This window comes from Triticum dicoccoides, chromosome 4A, assembly GCF_002162155.2.
Source record: "Triticum dicoccoides isolate Atlit2015 ecotype Zavitan chromosome 4A, WEW_v2.0, whole genome shotgun sequence".
Taxonomy (NCBI): Eukaryota; Viridiplantae; Streptophyta; class Magnoliopsida; order Poales; family Poaceae; genus Triticum; species Triticum dicoccoides.
The window spans coordinates 597,373,102-597,392,893 of record NC_041386.1 but is presented as its reverse complement, the minus strand read 5'-3'; the positions used below and the strand labels follow the sequence as shown (position 1 = coordinate 597,392,893).

Below are 19,792 nucleotides of genomic sequence, written 5' to 3'. Positions count from 1 at the left end.
AAAAGAAACGGGTCGATCAGGAGGACATAGCAGCAGGGGCTGCGCCGTCCATCTCCAACCGTCGTCCTGCCAAGACACGGCGCGTGGCCAATGCGGTGACCGCTCGCGGTATCCGCCTCCGCAATCGCATTATCTAATGCGATACATATTCTGGAACATTCGAGGCTTCGGCCACGCTGGGAGGCGGACCCAGTTAAAAGAGTTCATTCGGAATGAGGCCTGCAGAAAACTATCAAGACCGATTTCAATCATCGGGACCTGCTAGCTGTCGATCCGCTCGAGCGTTTTGTTTGGCATTGGGTGCCGGCGGTCGGACACTCGGGAGGCATGCTGCTAGGCATCAACCTAGTTTGCTTCGAGGTGGTGGCGTGGGATGTCGGTCGTTTCTTCCTGTCGGCCCACGTACGCCACCGCGCAACTCTCCAAGAATGGGAGGTGATTGTGGTTTACGGCCCGGCCGACCACTCGCTCTCGCTGGAGTTCTTGGGAGAACTCCAGGCGAAGGTTGCGTCTGTGGGCACGCGAAATTTACCTCTGCTAGTGGGAGGGGATTTCAACTTAATTCGCTCTGGAGCGGACAAAAACAACGGTATTATTAATTGGACAAGGGTGTCCATGTTTAATAATGCAATCGCAGCCATGGCCCTTAGGGAAGTGGCTCGCGTGGGGGCACGCTACACCTGGACCAACAAACAACTAACGCCGGTGCAGTCGGTCTTGGACAGGGTTTTCATGTCCTCGGAGTGGGAGGTGCTGTTTCCCTTGTGCTCTTTGCATGCCGAAACGAGGATAGGGTCAGACCACGTCCCCCTCATCCTCTCCTCGGGGGAGGAAAGGCTAAAACGCAGCCCTCGTTTTTTCTTCAAAACCGTGTGGTTAGAGTCTCCGGACTTTGAGCAAATCTTTCTTTCGAAATGGGAGAATTGCGTCGCCCGGGTCAGGCGCACGCGCGGGCCGATGGAGTTCTGGATTGCTGCAGGAGTGGGCTTGCGTGCGGCCCTCAAAGGGTGGGGGCTAACCAGGGGCGCGAAGATAAGCTGCTTCGATCGCGTTTGACCGCGGAGCTCGCTCAGATGGATGATGTGGCGGATGTGCAGACTTTCTCGGAGCAAGACTGGGCTCAGCGCTACGCGCTTGAGGCTCAGGTTGAGTCCCTCCTTAGAGCGGAGGAGGAGTACTGGCGTAGACGCGGTGGTATCAAGTGGACGCTCAAGGGTGACGCGAACACTCAATATTTCCACGCCTATGCTAATGGCCGTCGCCGCAAATGCGCCATTTTGCGCTTGCAATCTGAGTAGGGGCTCCTTTTGTGGCAACAAGATATCATCCGCCACATTTACGAGTTCTACATCCAACTTATGGGTTCCAGGGAGGAAGCCCGCGCCCGGCTTAGGGCGGATGTGTGGGACCCTGCGTTGCGGGTCACGGATGGTGAAAACGAGGGCCTGGGATTGGCCTTCACCCCGGAGGAGATTGACAAGGCGACCCTTGGCATGAAATCCGACACCGCACCCGGGCCGGAAGGGTGGCCAGTGGCGATGTTCAAAAGATTTTGGCAAGTGCTCGAAGGGCCTATTTTTGACGTTTGCAATGGTTTTATGCGGGGTACGGTAGATATCTCTCGCCTAAACTTTGGGGTTCTCTCTCTGATCCCCAAAGTTCCGGGCGCGGATCATATTAAGCTCTTTCGTCCCATAGCGTTGATTAATGTTCCGTTTAAAATTTGTGCTAAGGCTTGTTCGACTCGCTTGTCTCCGATAGCTCACCGTATTATTAGTAGGAACCAATCGGCTTTTATTCGGGGGCGCAACATCTTAGAGGGGCCGTTGGCCCTCCAGGAGATTGTGCACTCCCTAAAACGCGCTCGCCAGCCCGCGATTCTCCTGAAGCTAGACATTGAGAAGGCGCACGATCGTGTGAACTGGGAGTTTCTCCGTCAGGTCCTCCTGGACCGGGGATTCTCGTCGGTTTGAGTTCATCGTATGATGCAGTTGGTCTCGGGGGGCCAAACGGCGATTGCGGTGAACGGAGAAGTAGGGAACTTCTTCCGCAACAAGCGTGGGCTGCATCAGGGGGACCCAGCCTCGCCGTTGCTGTTTAACTTTGTAGCGGACGCCTTGAGCGCCATGCTCGACAGAGCTCGTTTGGCTGGCCACATCAGGGGAGTGGTGGACAACCTGATCCCGAGGGGAGTGTCACACCTGCAATACGCGGATGACACACTCCTCCTCTTCGAGCCCGACACACACAGTATCGCATCGGTCAAGGCCATTCTGTAGTGTGTTGAACTCATGTTGGGGCTTAAAATCAACTTCCACAAGTGTGAAGTGGTGTCCATGGGGATGGATGCGGCCGAAAGTCAGCGGGTAGCCAACTTGCTTAACTGCAAACTTGGCCAATTTTCGTTCACTTACCTCGGCCTCCCGATCGCGGCGAAGAAATGTTCGATCGCTGATTGGGAACCTCTCACCTCCAAGGTAGCGGGCAGGGTGTGTCCGTGGAGAGGTAGATTTATGTCTTCAGGGGCTAGACTAATCTTAACCAACTCCAGCCTCTCATCCTTACCTATGTTCGCCATGGGTTTGTTCTTGCTGGCGGATGGGGTACACACTAAGTTGGATACCCCGCGGTCCCGTTTCTTTTGGGAAGGAGCGGGACCCAAACGGAAATACCATATGGTCAAATGGCAGGCTGTTTGTAGACCTAAAGCCCAGGAGGGACTTGGGATCATCAACTCCAAGCTGATGAATATTGCACTCATGTGCAAATGGATTTGGAAGATGGCTCAGGGTGAGACTGGCCTCTGGATCGATCTCCTCCGTGCGAAATACTTCCCGAACGGGAATTTCTTCGAGGCGGCCTCCCGTGGGTCCCCCTTCTGGAACTCCATTCAAGCCCTAAAACCCTTCTTCGCCAGGGGCGCGAAATTTGGGGTTAACAACGGGCGCTCCACGCGGTTTTGGCTAGACTTTTGGATTGGCCACCAACCCCTATGGTCGGAGTTTCGCCAACTCTACTCCATTGTTGTCGAGCCCAACCAACTGGTTGCTTCGGCTCTTAGCTCCTCCCCACCCTACATCAACTTTAGAAGAGAATTATCGGGGACGGAAATGGCGGAGTGGGACCGCCTCCGGGATCTGATCGCCGATGTTCGCCTGTCGGACTCCGCGGACACGGTCTCTTGGAGACTTTCGGGCTCTGGCAAATTCACTGTCAATTCCATATACAGAGAGCTTACCCACGGCCAGGTCCCTTTGGCTGCCAAGGGGCTTTGGAAGGCCAAAATCCCTCTCAAGATCAAGGTCTTCCTCTGGCAACTACGCCAAGATCGCCTTCCTACCTCTATCAACCTTGCCAAGTGCAACGGCCCCGCCTCCGGCCCTTGTGCTCTGTGTGAGGTTCCGAAAGATGCTGACCACGCTTTCTTCCGGTGCTCTTTGGCGCGCTTTGCCTGGAGCGCGGTCCGTGAGGCCGCGGGGGTGGATTGGGATCCCCGCTCCCGAGCCGCATTAGTGTCTTCTTTGTCATTGGTTCATGGCCCGGCTCGTCGGGTCATGTGGACGTGTGCGGCGGCCATGTTATGGGCTATCTGACATATTCGTAACAAGTTTACTATTGAGGACGTATTTCCCTCGCATCCCGCTGACGTTATTTTCAAATGCATCATTTTCTTGCAGCAATGGGCACCGCTGGGCAGACAACAGGACTCTGATCTTCATCGCCAAGCTCTTTGCCGTCTTCGCTTAGTTTACGCCGAGTCCCGCGCCGTCTGCTGTCGCATAGGGATGGGCAGCCCCTTTTGGTTGTAGTTTCAGCCGAGCCTGCGTGCTCGCTTCGCTAGGCCGGCCGTGCCTTGTAACGTACTTTATTCCTTCTCCGGCTGCTGTCTCCTAGACCTGCTCGTCTTTTGTTTGGTACCGTGTGTTGGTCATGTGGTTGTCATACGCTGCCTATGTTGTGGGCTTTATTAATTTAAAGCCGGACGTCCCTGACGTCTATTTTCTAAAAAAAAGAAACGGGTCTTTCTATTCATGAGAAAAAGAACAAGCATCTTGTCCAACAAAAATGTATATCGTACTGCTAAACATTATAATTTGTATGAAGTGAATCACATTTGTTTGAATATATAAATACTCACATATCCCAAATTGTTCTTGATTTTATAAGACATATGCTAGTCAGTTCAATGTTGTGGAAATAAATGATCATAGATCCAACCGAAGAATAGACAGGAGGATTGAGCACCCTACATGTCACCAGGACAAAGGATTGTATATCATGTTGCATCAACATTTGGGGCGGTAAATAAAAGTATGTTTTTAGTTGAAGTTTATCAACCTGTTAGATCAAGTAGCCTAATACAAAATGTTGTTCTTGCCTACGATGCATCAACCACGGACTGTTTAGTCTTCAAAAATTCTACTCCAGCCGAGGTGTGCCCTATTGTAATGGAGCAAGTCAGTGATGAGGTGGAAAAGTTTCCCCCTTACGTTTGGTCGGCCTTGTCTACGCTACCGCATATCACCCATTTCTGTTGACTGCTCCCCTTCCCTCTTCGCCTCTGGTCCATCACAGTCGTACATGTGTGCTTCATTACTCGCCTTCAACATTCGTTTTAAAAGATTCCAAAATCAGAAAGATGAGGTCTCACACACGAAATTGAACACGCACACAAATAAAAATGTACTGTCTTGGACAGGCCAAGGTTACCTAAGCTGAATACGTGATACTGCCATTGTAGATCAAAGCTACTTGGCATCACTTATAAGTTTCTAATATAGCACAACAGTTATTAGTACTATATTGACTATGGCGGCAGAACCTTGTGTAATAATTTAGCAAGTGACCTGATCTTGTCGGACATCAGTTTGTGGAGAAATTTGTGTCACCAATTTATTATTATGGTATGGAAAAGATTTGGATAACACTAAAATACCATCAACTATATGGGAAAAATATCGAAGGAATACAATGACTGACACAAATAATGTGGACTTTTTTTTGTCAATATTGTTGTGCATAGGCAATGTTTGCTGCCTTTCAAAAAGATGACAGTGAGGCCCACGGTGTTGGCAATCATGTCGCAGGAGGCAATTGCCTTACCGGTTGGCAAGCTCCACCACCTCGACCTCCGCGGCGAGGTGGAACCCAGGATTTTTCAAAAAGGCGGAACCCGTGAGTGGAGTGTGTTGTTTCTGTGTTACACTGAGTTGTTGAGGTCATGGTTTCCATGTTAGGCCGTCATACTTGTGCATTGAATGAAAAAAATAATTAACCCCCTCTGTCATGTTTTCCTATCAAGAAAAAATGTGTGCCGCGAGGGATACATGACTCCCGATCGGTGCTAAAAAAACTTGGCTGCCACAAGAGAAATATGTTCTCGTTCCGCTGTGTTCCAATGGTTCCCATTCCCTTCGGTGACTAATCTAGTGGCAGGAGACAGGGAACCCCATACCTATGTCTCGATGAAATTTAGTTTCCTTCAATGATACTTTTTTTCTGTCATTAGTGGAGACGATTTGACAGTGGAGATGCCATTGCACGTGCGAATAAAAGTCTCGCGACTATATACCCATACTGGTGAGATTGTCGTAGCCGATGTGGTATTCAGTGGGGACCCTATGGCTTTGGTTCCCGCAGATTATTTGCATACGATATTGTGGTTTCAAGTTTGGAGTGGCTGGTACTTTTCATATTTCGTTATTTTGTGCTCACAAATTTCCTCCACAATAGTACCTAGATTAATTAACTGTTGGGCAGCCTGCCTTGTAACGGGTGTGCCCTAGCCACAACTCGTTCAGTGATCACGGATTCTCACTTATTGGGGTGGGCTACTCAATCAGCTCTTCAAAGTCATTGAGGTTACTCCAGCTTGTGCTTGTTTGGTCTTCTATGGATTTTTCACCAGATTTTTGGAAGAATGTCAATATGCAAAAGGTGGAGCTAGAGTTGACGACTTCAAAGGTCTTCAATGTAACTTTTAGTTGTATATATAAAGGATCTTTTTCATTCATTGTGTTTTATTTTCTTTGATCTGATGTACTCTGATTAGTTTATCAACAGAGTCAGATCATTTACTAAGAAAATCTTAGTCCAACACAACATGGATGACTGATGGTGGGTATATTTGGCTTTCTCCTGTGGCGAGACCTGATGGAGTTTGCGAATTTTGAATCTGCATGCCCTTGGCTTATGCTCCATGGGGACTTTGATGAATCTGTTCTGCGTGGTGGACGACTATTGCGCCTCACAAAGATTCAATGTGATAGTGTTTCTATAGATCCACTTTTGATTGGTACTAGCTCCAGCTTCCTCAAGTTGCTACTTCCACCGGAAGAATAGGATCAGGCGGCAACCATGAGCATGACACTAGTGCGGGAACCGCTGATAGGATTTTGTTTTCCACTTCTTTAAAAAAAACCATCATTATTTCTCTTTGCCTTGCTTAGGGCATAAACTCATACTTGTGAAGATTCTAACGGTCAGCTGCGTTGTTGCAAGATTCTAAATTTGTGAAGATTGTGAAATAGAGCAAACATACAACAAGTGATAGTATTCGGTCTTGTATTGAGGGTTAGCCTAGAAGTGATTGCCATGTTAATACGCTTTGCATGAATGATTTTCATTGTTTATCCAATTAACTTGACATTCTTTCTAAACCTTTGGCATTTGTGATTTTGACTTAATGCATCAGATTATCAAACAATATGTAGGAACTTCATTGTTAATATAGACCTTTCCAAATGTTTCTTTTATTGACTTAGATCCACCACAAGTAACACATCAATTAAACTAAGATCATGTTTGGGTAGCATTCATCATGGAAAAATTATCCTTTTTTCATCTACGTGCTCGAGGACAAGCATGAATTAAGCTTGGGGATGCTGATATGTCACGGATGTATCGATAATTTCTGTATGATTCATGTTGTATCACTATCAATTTTAAAGACTTTGGGCAAGATTTTTATTGAATTTTATTGGACTAACATACTTATCCAGTGTCAAGTGCCAGTTCATGTTTCTGTTGTTTTTCTATTTTCCAGAAAATACTCAGAAAATGTGCCGGAAAAAATTTAAAAAAAGTTTTGGAACATTGAGGAACAGAAGGGCCCGTGGGGACCTGGCCCTGCACCTGGTGTTGGCCACGGGCCCTAGGATCCCTCCTAGGCGCCCTTGGGCTGGAGGCGCCTACAAGGGGTGCCTAACGCCCGTGGGCCCACCTGGCAGGCCTCCATTGCCCCTGGCTTATATATACCTCCATTCGTACCTCGGAATTATGGACCATTTTTTCGCTGCCACCACATCGCGTTTCCAAGGCGATCTTCATTTTCAGGCCTGTCTGGAACTCTGCCGGATCGGGAATTCATCTCCATCATCATCAACCTCAAGCATCGTGCTCCAAGATGAGTTGTGAGTAGTCCACTCCCTGGACTACGGGTTCATGATAGTAGCCAATGTTTTAATCTTTCCTCTTAGATGTTTATTTTCATGTTCAATACAATAGCTACATGAGCTAGCCTACATGATTGTAGTTTATCAGATGAGTTTGTGGTGGTGATATAGATTATGTGATGGTTAACTCTATATGTTAAGATTTGTTCATGATTCATGTTTGATATATAGATGCATAATTCTTTCCGGTTGCTTATCTTCTCTTGGCCAGTTTAGATTAGTAGCCAGTAGTGGAAGAGACGTCCATTAGTTGGGTTCAAGTTTTGAAAGTAATCTACCATAATGAAAGAAAATGGAAAAGGCTTGTTAGAATTGCTGCCACTAAGGGTTAAGGGCTAGTAGAGGATGAATAATCCCATAATCTTAACAGTATGTTTGCACTTATACACATGTTTACACGTAATGTCCAGATGATGCGGAGTGTCTTGGTCTATGGACGGGCTATTTAGCTAAAGATGCATGAGAGGGTCTCGGTCTTTAGTATTATGGACGTACTGCCTATATATATTCTCACAACATTTACTTGTCTGGCATGAACACCAGTGTTCCATATTGCACTTATACCCATGAGAAAGTCGCCATTCACAGTTTTTATGCATTGAAGAGTTACACTTGGTGAATCTATGAACCCCGGTCCAATTACCATCATAAGAATCACCTTCCAACAACCTTTATATGCTTTTTTATTTTAATTTTTATTTTTATTCCCAAAATACTAAAAATATTTATCACACACTATCTTTTAAGAGGCTTGTTCAACTAGCAAGTCTAGCAGGGATTGACACACCATTAGGATAGTTGGGGGCACAATAGGGGTTTTACTTGTGTTGTAGGGCATTCAACTGTTGGAAGAACCTATACGTCCTTGGATTGATACCTAGGTTCCTCATAGAGGGAAAAGGCTTACCGCTTGCTGCAAAATCCCATACGGGGAGCCTAACTATTGCACCTTGAGCAAAGGTCATTCCCCAACACCACCCGCAACCCACGCTGCGCAGGGTAACTGCCTGCAAACCACGGCCGACGCACCACTTACGAAACCTCATGACCCACAAGTATAGGGGATCAATCATAGTCCTTTCGATAAGTAAGAGTGTCGAACCCAATGAGCAAAAGAAGGAAATGACAAGCGGTTTTCAGCAAGGTATTCCCTGTGGCTACAGAAATTAGCGGTAACAGATAGTTTTGTAGAAAGGTAATTCGTAACAAGTAACAAGTAACACTAGTAGCAAGAGTGAAGCAAGATAGCCCAATCATTTTTATAACAAAGGACAAACCGGAAGTACTTCTTATAATAAACAAAGCATTCTCAAGGACACATGGGAATTCTCATCAAGTCACGTTCATCATGTTTAGTTGATTCATGTTCACTATTTTGATATTTTTGATATGTTGGTGGACCGGTGCTAGGGTGTTGTCCTTACTTGAATAAGCAACCATCTTATGATTACCCCCTCTCGCAAGCATCCGCAGCTACGGAAGAAGAATTAAGAAAAATCTAACCATAGCATGAAACATATGGATCCAAATCAGCCCCTTATGGAATGATTTATAAACTAGGGTTTAAGCTTCTGTCACTCTCGCAACCCATCATCTACTTATTACTCCTCCATGCCTTCTCTTAGGCCCATGTATGGTGAAGTGTCATGTAGTCGATGTTCACATGACACCACTAAAGGAAGAACAACATACATATCATCCAAATATTGAATGAATACCAACTTCACATGATTACTTATAACAAGACTTCTCCCATGTCCTAAAGAACAAAAGTAACTACTCACAAATCATGTTCATGTTCAAGATCAGAGGACTATTGAATATACTTAAGGATCTGAACATATAATCTTTCACCTAATAACCGACTAGCATCAACTACAAGGTGTAATCAATACTACTAGCAACCCATAGGTACCAATCTGAGGTTCTGAGACAAAGATTGAATACAAGAGATGAACTAGGGTTTGAGATGAGGTGGCGCCGGTGAAGATTACTCCTCCCACACTGAGAGGATAATTAGTGATGTTTATGGCTTCGATTTCATCCTCCCAGAGGGAAGTATCACCTGAGAAATCGCTCCACTGGAGAGCCAAAATGCTCCTGCATGATACGTCTCCAACATATCTATAATTTTTTATTGTTCCATGCTATTATATTATCTGTTTTGGATGTTTTATATGCATTAATATGCTATTTGATATTATTTTTGGGACTAACCTATTAACCTAGAGCCCAGTGTCAGTTTTTGTTTCTTCCTTGTTTTTGAGTTTTACAGAAAAGGAATATCAAACGGAGTCCAAATGAGCTGACAATTTATGGTGATTTTTTATGGACCAGAAGAAGCCCATGAAGCATAAGAGTTGGGCCAGAAGAGTCTCGAGGCAACGACAAGGGTGGAGGGCCCGCCCCCTGTCTTGCCGCTGCCTTGTGGACCCCCTGACGTGAAATCAACGCCAAAAATTCATATAAATAACGAAACCCCCAGAAAGAAACCTAGATCGGGAATTCCGCCGCCGCAAGCCTCTGTACCCACGAAAAACGAATCGGGAGCCCATTCTGGCACCCTGCCAAAGGGGGAAACCATCACCGGTGGCCATCTTGATCATCCTGACGGTCTCCATGACGAGGAGGGAGTACTTCACCCTCGGGTTGAGGGTATGTACCAGTATCTATGTGTTTGATCTCTCTCTCTCTCTCTCTCTCTCTCTCTCTCTCTCTCTCTCTCTCTCTCGTGTTCGTGATTTGGCACGATCTTGATGTACCGCGAGCTTTGTTACTATAGTTCGATCATATGGTGTCCCCCCTCTATCTTCTTGTGATGAATTGAGTTTTACCCTTGAGGTTTCACTATTATCGGATTGAATACTAATATGGATTTGAGAACACTTGATGTATGTCTTGCGTGGGATACCCGTGGTGACAATGGGGTGTTCTATAGATTCACTTGATGTATGTTGTGGCACTCAACTCGCCGATTCCCGAGGTGACATTGGGATAATGTATGCATAGGGGTTGATGCATGTTTTCTTCCTTGTTTCCCCGGTAGGAATCTTGGGGCACTCTTTGAGGTTCTTTGTGTTGTATTGAATATTATGAATCTGAAGTTGTTTGATGCATATCGTATAATTGACCCACGGATACTTGTGGTGACATTGGAGTATCTAGGTAACATTAGGGTTGATTGATGTGTATAATATGATGTTATTTTACTACAAACTCTAGGGATGTTTGTGAAACTTATAGGAATAGCTCAATGAATTGATCAGAAAGAATAACTTTGAGGTGGTTTTGCACCCTACAAGCAATTTAATCTTATGTTCTCCCCGATAGGAACTTGGAGTGACTTTTGTCGCACATTGAGGGATTGTTGAGAGAACTTGCACTAGTGAAAGTATGAACCCTAGGCCTTGTTTTCAAGCATTGCAATACCGCTTTCGCTCACTTTTACTTCTAGTTACCTTGCTGTTTTTTTATTTTCATATTACAAAAACCTATATCTAGTATCCATATTACACTTGTATCACCATCTCTTCACCGAACTAGTGCACCTATATAATTTATCATTGAATTTGGTGTGTTGGGGACACAAGAGACTCTTTGCTATTTGGTTGCAGGTTTGTTTGAGAGAGACCATCTTCATCCTTCGCCTCCCACAAATTAATAAACCTTAGGTCATCCACTTGAGGGAAATTTTCTACTATCCTACAAAACTCTGCGCTGGGAGGCCCAACACGAGTCTACAAGAAGAAGGCTGCGTAGTAGACATCAAGCTCTTTTATGGCACCGTTGCTGGCGAGGTTAGTGCTTGAAGGCATATCTTTAGATCTTGCAATCAAATCTTTTAATTTCTTGTTTTATCACTAGTTTAGTCTATAAAAGAAAACTATAAAAAATTGAATTGAGGTTGCCACGTAATATTCATCTTTTTAATGTCTTTCGTGAAAATGATGGAAAGGAAAATTGTGCTCAAGTGTTACAAGAAGAAGTTCATAAAATGTTTGGTATAAAATATTTGCATGATGATCACGATTGCAATGTTGTTAGTATAAATTCTTTGAATATCCATGATGCTAATGATATGCAAAGCCATAAGCTTGGGGATGCTATGTTTGATGAAGATGATATTTTTTCCCCAAGTTTTGATGAGAAATTTTATTATGATGATAGCATACCTCCTATTTATGATGATTATGTTGATGAAAGTGGATTTAAAGAGGTCACGACTCTATTTAGTGATGAATCCACTATTTTTGAAGAGGTTCCAATTGATTATGAGAACAAAGTTGGTATCTATGGTGATTATTGTGATGACATGTATGCTATAAAGAATAATGCTAACCATGAAGCCTATCATCATGATTTTAATTCTTATGCCTCACATGATAGTTATTTTGTTGAATTTTCTCCTACTATTATGAATAAGAAGAATTTTGCTTATGTGGAGAGTGGTAAATTTTCTATGCTTGTGGATAATGAAAAGAATGATTTGTGTGATGGTTATATTGTTGAATTCATTCATGATACTATTGAAAATTATTATGAGAGAGGAACATATGCTTCTACATATTGCAATAATATCAAGTTTCTTCTCCATGTGTTGAAAATCTTGAAGTTATGCTTGTTTTACCTTCCGACAATTCCCCTCTTCATGTAAATCTTGCAAATTAAGAGAGAAAGAATATTAGAATTACTTTATAAAGTGAAATAATAACCCAAAACATAATAAATAACAATAGGAAAACATGAGTTGGCAATGAGCCTTCTCTCCATACAGTCTACAAGGGGCATAAGATCAATGGTCTTTGGTCTAGTAGTCCCAAGGGTGAGGCCAATATAGGTGAAGGGCATTGTTCCAATTTTGCAACCAAGGATGTCAGCCAGATCAGAGGCCAGAGAACTATCCACATTAATTGGATTCATTGAAGATTTGTGAAAATTGATTTTCAAGCCAGTAGATAGTGAGAATACCAACAGAGTTTCCTTCAGAGCCACCAGCTACTGAGTATGTACCAAAACAAAAAGTATTGTATCATCTACATATTAAACAACCAGAAAATCTGGATCATGTGATGGGATAGGTAAAGTGAGGGAACTCAGTTGGACCATGACCATGTCATTGAGCACAGATTGCAACGAACCGTTAGGTTTTCGTTGGGTAGAAGGCAAAGATTTTGCCGTCAGCCTTTTACAGATTGCCTTCTGCCACAAAAATAATAGAAGGCAAAGAATACGGTCTTTGTCGTCAGTCACAATGTTTTCTTTGCCGTCATCCAGACTAATCTACATACAACAAATATAGTTTTTTTTAAATGACGTCAGTCAAAGCTTTCAAGGGCGTCTGCTTCTTTGGTGGTCGCCAGAGTTGCCAACTCCGGCAACTGCTGCCACTGCCGGAGGAGCTCTGGCGCTCGGGTGGGGGGAGAGGATGAAGCTAGGGAAGCTCAGGCATGGCTAGTCTGGTGAGGGGCGGCCATGCGGGGTCCGGTGAGGGACGGTCGCGGCAGAGTCCGGCCAGGGGCGGCCGCGGCGGGGTCCGGCGAGGGGGGGAGGAGGATGGCCGGGATTCGGCGAGGGGCGGCCGGGGCAGATCCCAACAAGGGGCGGAGATGGAGTATATCGGCGAGGGGCGGCCACACACAAACAAGGCGGCGCCCTTCTCTGGTGGCGGCAGTTGAAGGAACCCGCTTGGTCACCTGGCCGGCGCGTGGTGCCCCCCAGAGCTGGTACCCGCCGGTACGTGCGGTCGTGCCCTGCTCCTGCGCTTATGTGAAGGACAAAAAGAGATCGATGGGTGGGTTATTTTTTTATTAGAAAGAGATCAAGGAGTTGGATGTATACATGATGTACCTTCGGATAGCTGTTCAAAAGACGCAACATTTTCTTGTCGAACATTTTTTTAAATTGGGATGGTTTTAAAAAAATTAATACGATAAAACTTATTTTTTTGGAATGATATACACCAAAATTTTAGACCGTTTAACGAAATAGATCATATAATATACCATCAAAAAGAGTTTGAATAGCATAAACTTTTTCATGTAGAGAGTTTATTTTTAAATTCTTCGTCGTTTTGCGAGCAATTTTTAAGAATGCCAAAAATGACATTGATTTTTTTAACTTGTAAGTCCTAATTTTTCATAAACTACGAATTTCTGTGTTATTTCCGTTTGAACATCATTCTTTATTTTGAGTACATAATTTTTTATTTTCAAATAAACATTGAATTGATCTATATTTAAAATTTGAACTTCATGGTTATATTCTTTAATTTGAACTTTATTAGTTTTATCGTTTAGTAACGGAAAAAATACTAGTTTTTAAAGAAACATTATTTTAATTTAAACTTCTATGGATTTTTTTTAAAGGGGAAAACCATTTTCTATAAACTTTTTTGAACTGTTTCGTTGTTTTAATTTGAACTTCTCGGTTTTACTCTTTCGTAACAAGAAAAATCTGAGCTTTTTAATAAACTTTGAATTTCTTTGTTTGTTTATAAAATTTGAACTCCTCCGTTTTTTGAATTTGAACTTCTCTACCCGCAAAAAAGAAATTTTGAACTTCTCTATTTTTTATAAGCTTTGATTTTCTCTATTTTTTTAATGAGAAAAATTCAATTTTTAAATAAACATTGAACAAAGTTTTTGAAAATTGAACTTCAAACTTTTATTTTTCCTACAAATGTGAAGAATTTGAGTTTCCATATACATTGACCTTTCTTTTGTCGGAATAGAGCATATGATATACTGTTCAAAATCTTATGAATAGAAGCAACTTTTTGTGTAGACATTTGTTACAAATTCGACGTTGTTTATGAGCTGTTTAAAAAATGCCTAAAATGATGTTGATTTTTTAACATGTAAGTCCTAGGTTTTTATAAACTTCGAACTTCTCGGTTATTTTAATTTGAAACTTCTTAGTTTTATTTTGATTTTGATTTTTATTTTTAAATAAACATCGAATTGCTCCTTTTTAATTTGAACTTCTTGCATTTATTCCTTAATACCAAGGAAAACCTGAGTTTTTATAAACATTGAATTGCTCTATATTTTCAATTTGGACTTCTTGGTTTTATTTTTTAGTAAAGGGGAAATCGTAGTTTTATAATAAACATTGAACCGCTCGGTTATTGAAATTTGAACTTCTAATTTTTTATGAAATGGGGAAAATCCATTTTTTATAAACTTTTATAAAGTTCTCTATTATTTTAGTTTGACCTTCTTGGTTTTTTAGAAATGTAAAAAATATGTTTTCTTACAAATGTCGAACCGCTTATAATTCATGGTTTTTTTTACAAACATTGAACTTTTTTGTTATTATTTTCAAAAAGAAAAAGAAAATTCAAGTGATTTTTTTTGTACAAAACATATGTGTCTTTTTTTTGTTTTCTCATTTTCTTTGAACTATCCAATTTATTAAATTTGAACTTTCATAGTTAACATTTTCTCGGTGAGGCTTGTTTTCTTCATGATAAATAAACATCGAATTGCTCTGATTATTTTACTCTGACATTATTGTTTATTTCTAAAGATGGGGAAAATCCGTTTTCTTATAAACATCGAACTTCTCCAAAAAAAATCAAACACATGTTATTTATTTTCATGCAAGGCCACCTTTTTAAAATAGAGAATTAAAATAGTAAATTTGAATTCAATTTTTCTAAACATCAATCTGCTCATCTTGTACATTTTGAAGTTATGTGTTTTTCTTTTTATCTCAACTCATGTTTTTTGCAATTTGAACTTGGCGAACTTCTTTTTTACTTTCACTCAAGCTCGGTTTTTCTTTTTATCTCGACTCATGTTTTCTTTTTTGTTATGAATGGGGAAAATAAATACTAACCTTTTTTGCACACACATCTAACCGTTAGGTGTTTCCCTTCACGAACTAACGATGGAATAAATATTTCATTTTTTTTATTTTGCACCAAGATGGATGGCATGTTTATGTTTATTTTGGCCGTAACAAAAACACAAAAAAATACCAGACTACAAAACCATCTTCTGTTTGACCAAACTATCAACGACAAAGGTGTGAACTTTTCTTTTGTTCCAATTTGAACCTCGGGTGTCACGGCCGAGCACGCACGCCAGTGTTGTCCTCGGGTGTCACGGTGAAGCTGGAGTACAAACGACGACGTACCTCTTCATCAACGTGCGGGAGAGGTGGCCACGGTGCGGTTCGCAGGCGGCGCGCGGGTTGTGGGGGCGCTCGACGGACGGCGGTTGGCTGAGGCGCGCGAGCGACGTCGAAGGCGAGCGGCTGCGCATGTCCAGGTTGAACTTCAAGGTTTGGCGTGGTGCCTGCAGCGGCGGAGCACAATGGCTCGGGGGCGTCGACGCGCATGGTCCACGCGGTGGCGCTCAGGAGGAGCACCCAACTGCGTAGGAACACGGATCGGCTAGACGCGTTGAGGACTGGGGCCGACGAGGAAGCAGTGGAAAGAGACTGGGGCGGCGGGGGAAGTTGAGGGGCGCGGGGGCTGCTGGACGTGCTCAAGCATGATGGAGCTCGCGGGAGCAGCACTGTCTCCCAGGTGTCTGGATCTGGCGGGTCGCGGTTGTGGCTGCGAAGGTGGTCGTGCTGATGCGCGGCGGCAGCTGCGAAGGTGGTCGTGGTCGGGGGTGGCGGCGGCGTCTCCGGTTGGGGCTGGAGCAGGGCGGTGGGGGCGGGGCGGCCATGGACATCTGATCGGGAGACTTTGTTGCGATTTGTAATAATATGGTTGCATGCATCGACTGATGCAGAGGCCGGAGATAATCCTTCTTTTTAAAGAAAAAAATATGATCGGGGCACCGTAGGTGGTTTTTTCTTTTTTCTTTTTGGCTTCTGGTTCGTGAAGTTCAGGAACATCTGACCCCACCTATATAGGGCGGGGTGTTATCATAATACTATTCTAATACCGTTATTACTCTCTATCATCTGGATCACCTGCACAAACACATCGAATCGAATCGAATCAAAAAGCAAACACCATGATCGATCAGCAGGTGTGCTCGATATGTATCACATATTATTCCGGTCCTGTAGTTCATCATTAATCTCCGTGCACCTCCAGTCAGAATAACCTCCATTGTCATGTCTAAAATATTTAGTTCTAATGTTTTATCGAACTGCAAAGTTTCAAATTTATATGCCGTGTATGCTCATCGATCCATGGAGCTCAATCAATGTTGAGAAACTCCATTTAGGGTTACAAGAGGTGTCCATAGGTGTCCCAGATGTTGTCGACAATGATCTTGTATGCCCTTTGCGTGGGATGGAAGCTATCGAAGAAGACATGCTTGGATACGTCGTCGCACACCGCCATGAACCTAGAGTCACAGAGATTCGTCACCTCGATGAGCCCGGTCCCGCAGCACCCGTGGGTCGTCTCAGTGAAGCCCCAACGCTCCCCATCCTCGGCGAGCTCTTGGATGATGTCATAGATCCCTAGGTAGACTATGCGGGTGTTGAGCTCCTCTTTCATCCTTTCGATCAGCTCCTGCACCCTTGAGTTGTAGAGCTGTGCTGCGTAGTTGTGCTTGGGTTCACAATGACGATGCAACCCGCCGCCGACCGTCCGTTGCGACGGCACGCATCCGATGGGCGGGACGCCCACGAAGCCGATCCTCTTGGCGCCGCGAGCACTCACGCTTCGGAGGAACTTGTCCACACCGACGAGGAGGAGGTCCACGTAGGACGAGATGTCGTACTGGACGCTCCGAAACGGTGTTGTGAAGTAGGTGTTAGCTATGTCATCCGAGCCGGCACACACAAAAAAGAAGGCACCATCGATGATCCTCTCGGCCTCCTCCTCGCCGGCGATGGCCACCAGTTTGTCACGGTACTCATCGAAGTACTCCAGTTGCTGCTCCAGCGTGATCACACTCTGCAATACGCGTAGAAGTTAGCAAGATCATTACAAAAAATTTCTTCTTGGACTAGCTAGCGGTGTACTGTGATTCGGCCTCTGCATCGATCATGCATGCATCATATAATATTATCAATAGAGATTGAGTGTGAAAGATCAGCCAGAGTACATACCACGATTTTTGGAGTGAGGGGGTCATATCCAGTGGCGCCGGAGGCGAAGCTGACTCCGGTGAGGAGGTCCTCCGGAGTGTGGTCGACGTTGAGCCACGGAGCAACCAGCTTCTTCACGTGAAGTTTCTGGGCTGAAATCCGGCCCATCAATGAAATGGGAGAAGTTTATTGAACAGGCTGTAAAGCGAAAACTCGGCCGGCATGCCTGCAGCTAACTACTGGATTTTGACCATTTTTTATTTCTTTTTTCCTTTTCTATCCGATTTTATTTCCCTTGTTTTTCTTTGTTTGTTTGTTTTCAATTTTTAGTCCACAAACTTTTTAAAAAATTCACAAACATTTTTAAAATTCATGAATATTTTTAAGATTTGAACCTTTTTTTAAAGTTCATGATTTTTTATAAATTCCAAAATATTTTTTAAAAAATTGAACATTTTTTTAAATTCATGTAGTCTTTCAAATTTGTCCAAAACAACGTGGCCGGTTTTTTCCAAGTCAGGAAATGCTGGTTTTTCTAGTGGCCTTTTCCTCAGACGAACATGACTGATTTTTTATTGAGCCAGGTGCTGCCGGTTTTTCATGCAAGCGAGCAGGCATGCCGGCACTAGTGGGTCGGCCCATATTAAGCAACCTTTTGTGTTTTGGGGACAATTTGTCGCTAAGCGCATAGAACAGGAGCGGCCTATGCATGAGAAATTAAGAGAAGTGAAGTTAATTAATTGTTGCGCCAGATATCTCCCCAGGTTTCCTTTAAGTAAAAAGATATCTCCTGGGGTGAAATAAAATGATCTTCTAAATGTCAATTTTCTTCAAATATTTACAACTGTACATATATGTGCTCTTTGTGTGCATGTATTTTTTTTCATAGAAGACGACAAGTGTTTGTGTTAAAAAACAACTTTGTTGCTAAAAATTTTCCTTTTAGATAACTTGATTTATTTAGAAAAAACAGGGTACAAAATTTCTGGATTGTTTCTCACAATTTGTTTTTTTTCTTCGCATGAAATACTTACACACGCGACGAAGATCTGAAGACGTACATGCTCAATTTTCCTTTTAAAATTTCTAACCCATTTTTGGTCAATCAGTTGTTCATCCTGCAGGGGGCATGTAACTCCCGCGAGCCCATATCGCCGCTCTCCTTAGAGATGATAATATCTCATGGTCATACCATGCCCGCTTCCAAATAAACTTGCTTGATATGCTCTACCAGCAAAATACCCATGTATTGCTACGGATATAACTACACAGCCAATTGTACCAAGTCATAGCTCTCGGTTCAATAGTAAAATCTATGCCACATTTAGAATAATCGATACTTAGAACTGAAACCATCTGTGTGAATTTGTCTCGAATACTTTTTGGCATTAACACATAACCTTTTATGGATTTTGTACATGTATTGAACTATGTTGAAGTCCAAAACAATAACCTTTTCTTTTTATGGAACCTTGTCAAAATGGCAGGGTGGTGGTCCTACAATTTCCTTAAGAATGTAGTGACCCTGTTTATGGGGGAAAAGTAGGCCGAAAATCTTACAACGGGTTTTACTGGAACCTAGACATAGACAAACCACAAGCACAACCACACTGATAAGAATAGACACGGACGTACCGACGAGGTCGGAGGGCACGAGGCCGTTGGAGAAGCGGCCGGTGGCGACGTGGCCGTCGAAGTCCTTGCCGTAGGGCGCGTGGTTGGCCTTGATCTGGGTGTGCAGGTTGTTGTTGTTCCCTGGGTCCACGATGGAGTCGCCGAACACGATCACCGCCGTCGCCCTCGCACTCCGCATCTCCTCCCCTGCCACCTCCACCGTACCGTTGTTCTGCTGCTCCCGGCACACAGCCGGACGCACCGCCGCCACTAACGCCAGTACCGCCACGACGACGGCGAGCTGCTGCAGCCGCAACCTCCTCATCGCCGCTGCTAGTGAGTAATGAGCTATAGTGTGTGGTTGCTGGTTGGCCTCAACCGAATGCAGCTAGCTAGCAGCAATGGAGGCCGGATGTGTACTGTGTACCAATCGCTCTGCCTCTGCCTCTCTATTTATACACACACATGTGTCCTTCCAACGAGTAGTCGAGTGGCCTATAGTGTAGCTTGTGTGAAGTACTGCGGTAGTACTTACTTGCGTGCAGTTGGAGTGTCAATGGCGTCTTGATAGCTCCTTAATGAAGCAGAGCATGCATTCGGTTAGATGATTTTTCTACGAAAAAGATGTATATATTCGTACCAGTATGCACGATAACCATCGACTTAATTTGATGGTCCTCATCGACTTGATTAACAGATATGGAACTATATATATGCAGAAT

General features: G+C 43.7%; 1 protein-coding gene across 1 annotated transcript; it reads right to left on the bottom strand.

The window, feature by feature from the left end:
- Positions 1–16,530: 16,530 nt before the first annotated feature.
- Positions 16,531–19,476, bottom strand: LOC119287170 (GDSL esterase/lipase EXL3-like). The gene is made up of 3 exons (XM_037566692.1): positions 19,092–19,476; positions 17,478–17,608; positions 16,531–17,322 (listed from the first exon to the last, which is right to left on the bottom strand). Exons 1-3 carry the CDS (start codon positions 19,393–19,395, stop codon positions 16,645–16,647), a joined length of 1,113 nt encoding a protein of 370 aa, XP_037422589.1. The 5' UTR covers positions 19,396–19,476; the 3' UTR covers positions 16,531–16,644.
- Between the last annotated feature and the right edge of the window lie 316 nt (positions 19,477–19,792).

Bases quoted from the DNA above. Each gene is read 5' to 3' on its own strand.
- LOC119287170 (XM_037566692.1), bottom strand. From the start codon at position 19,395: ATGAGGAGGTTGCGGCTGCAGCAGCTCGCCGTCGTCGTGGCGGTACTG. The intron at 17,609-19,091 runs GTACGTCCGTGT...GCCGGATTTCAG, and splicing joins CGTGCCCTCCGACCTCGTCG to CCCAGAAACTTCACGTGAAG. The intron at 17,323-17,477 runs GTATGTACTCTG...CGCGTATTGCAG, and splicing joins CCCTCACTCCAAAAATCGTG to AGTGTGATCACGCTGGAGCA.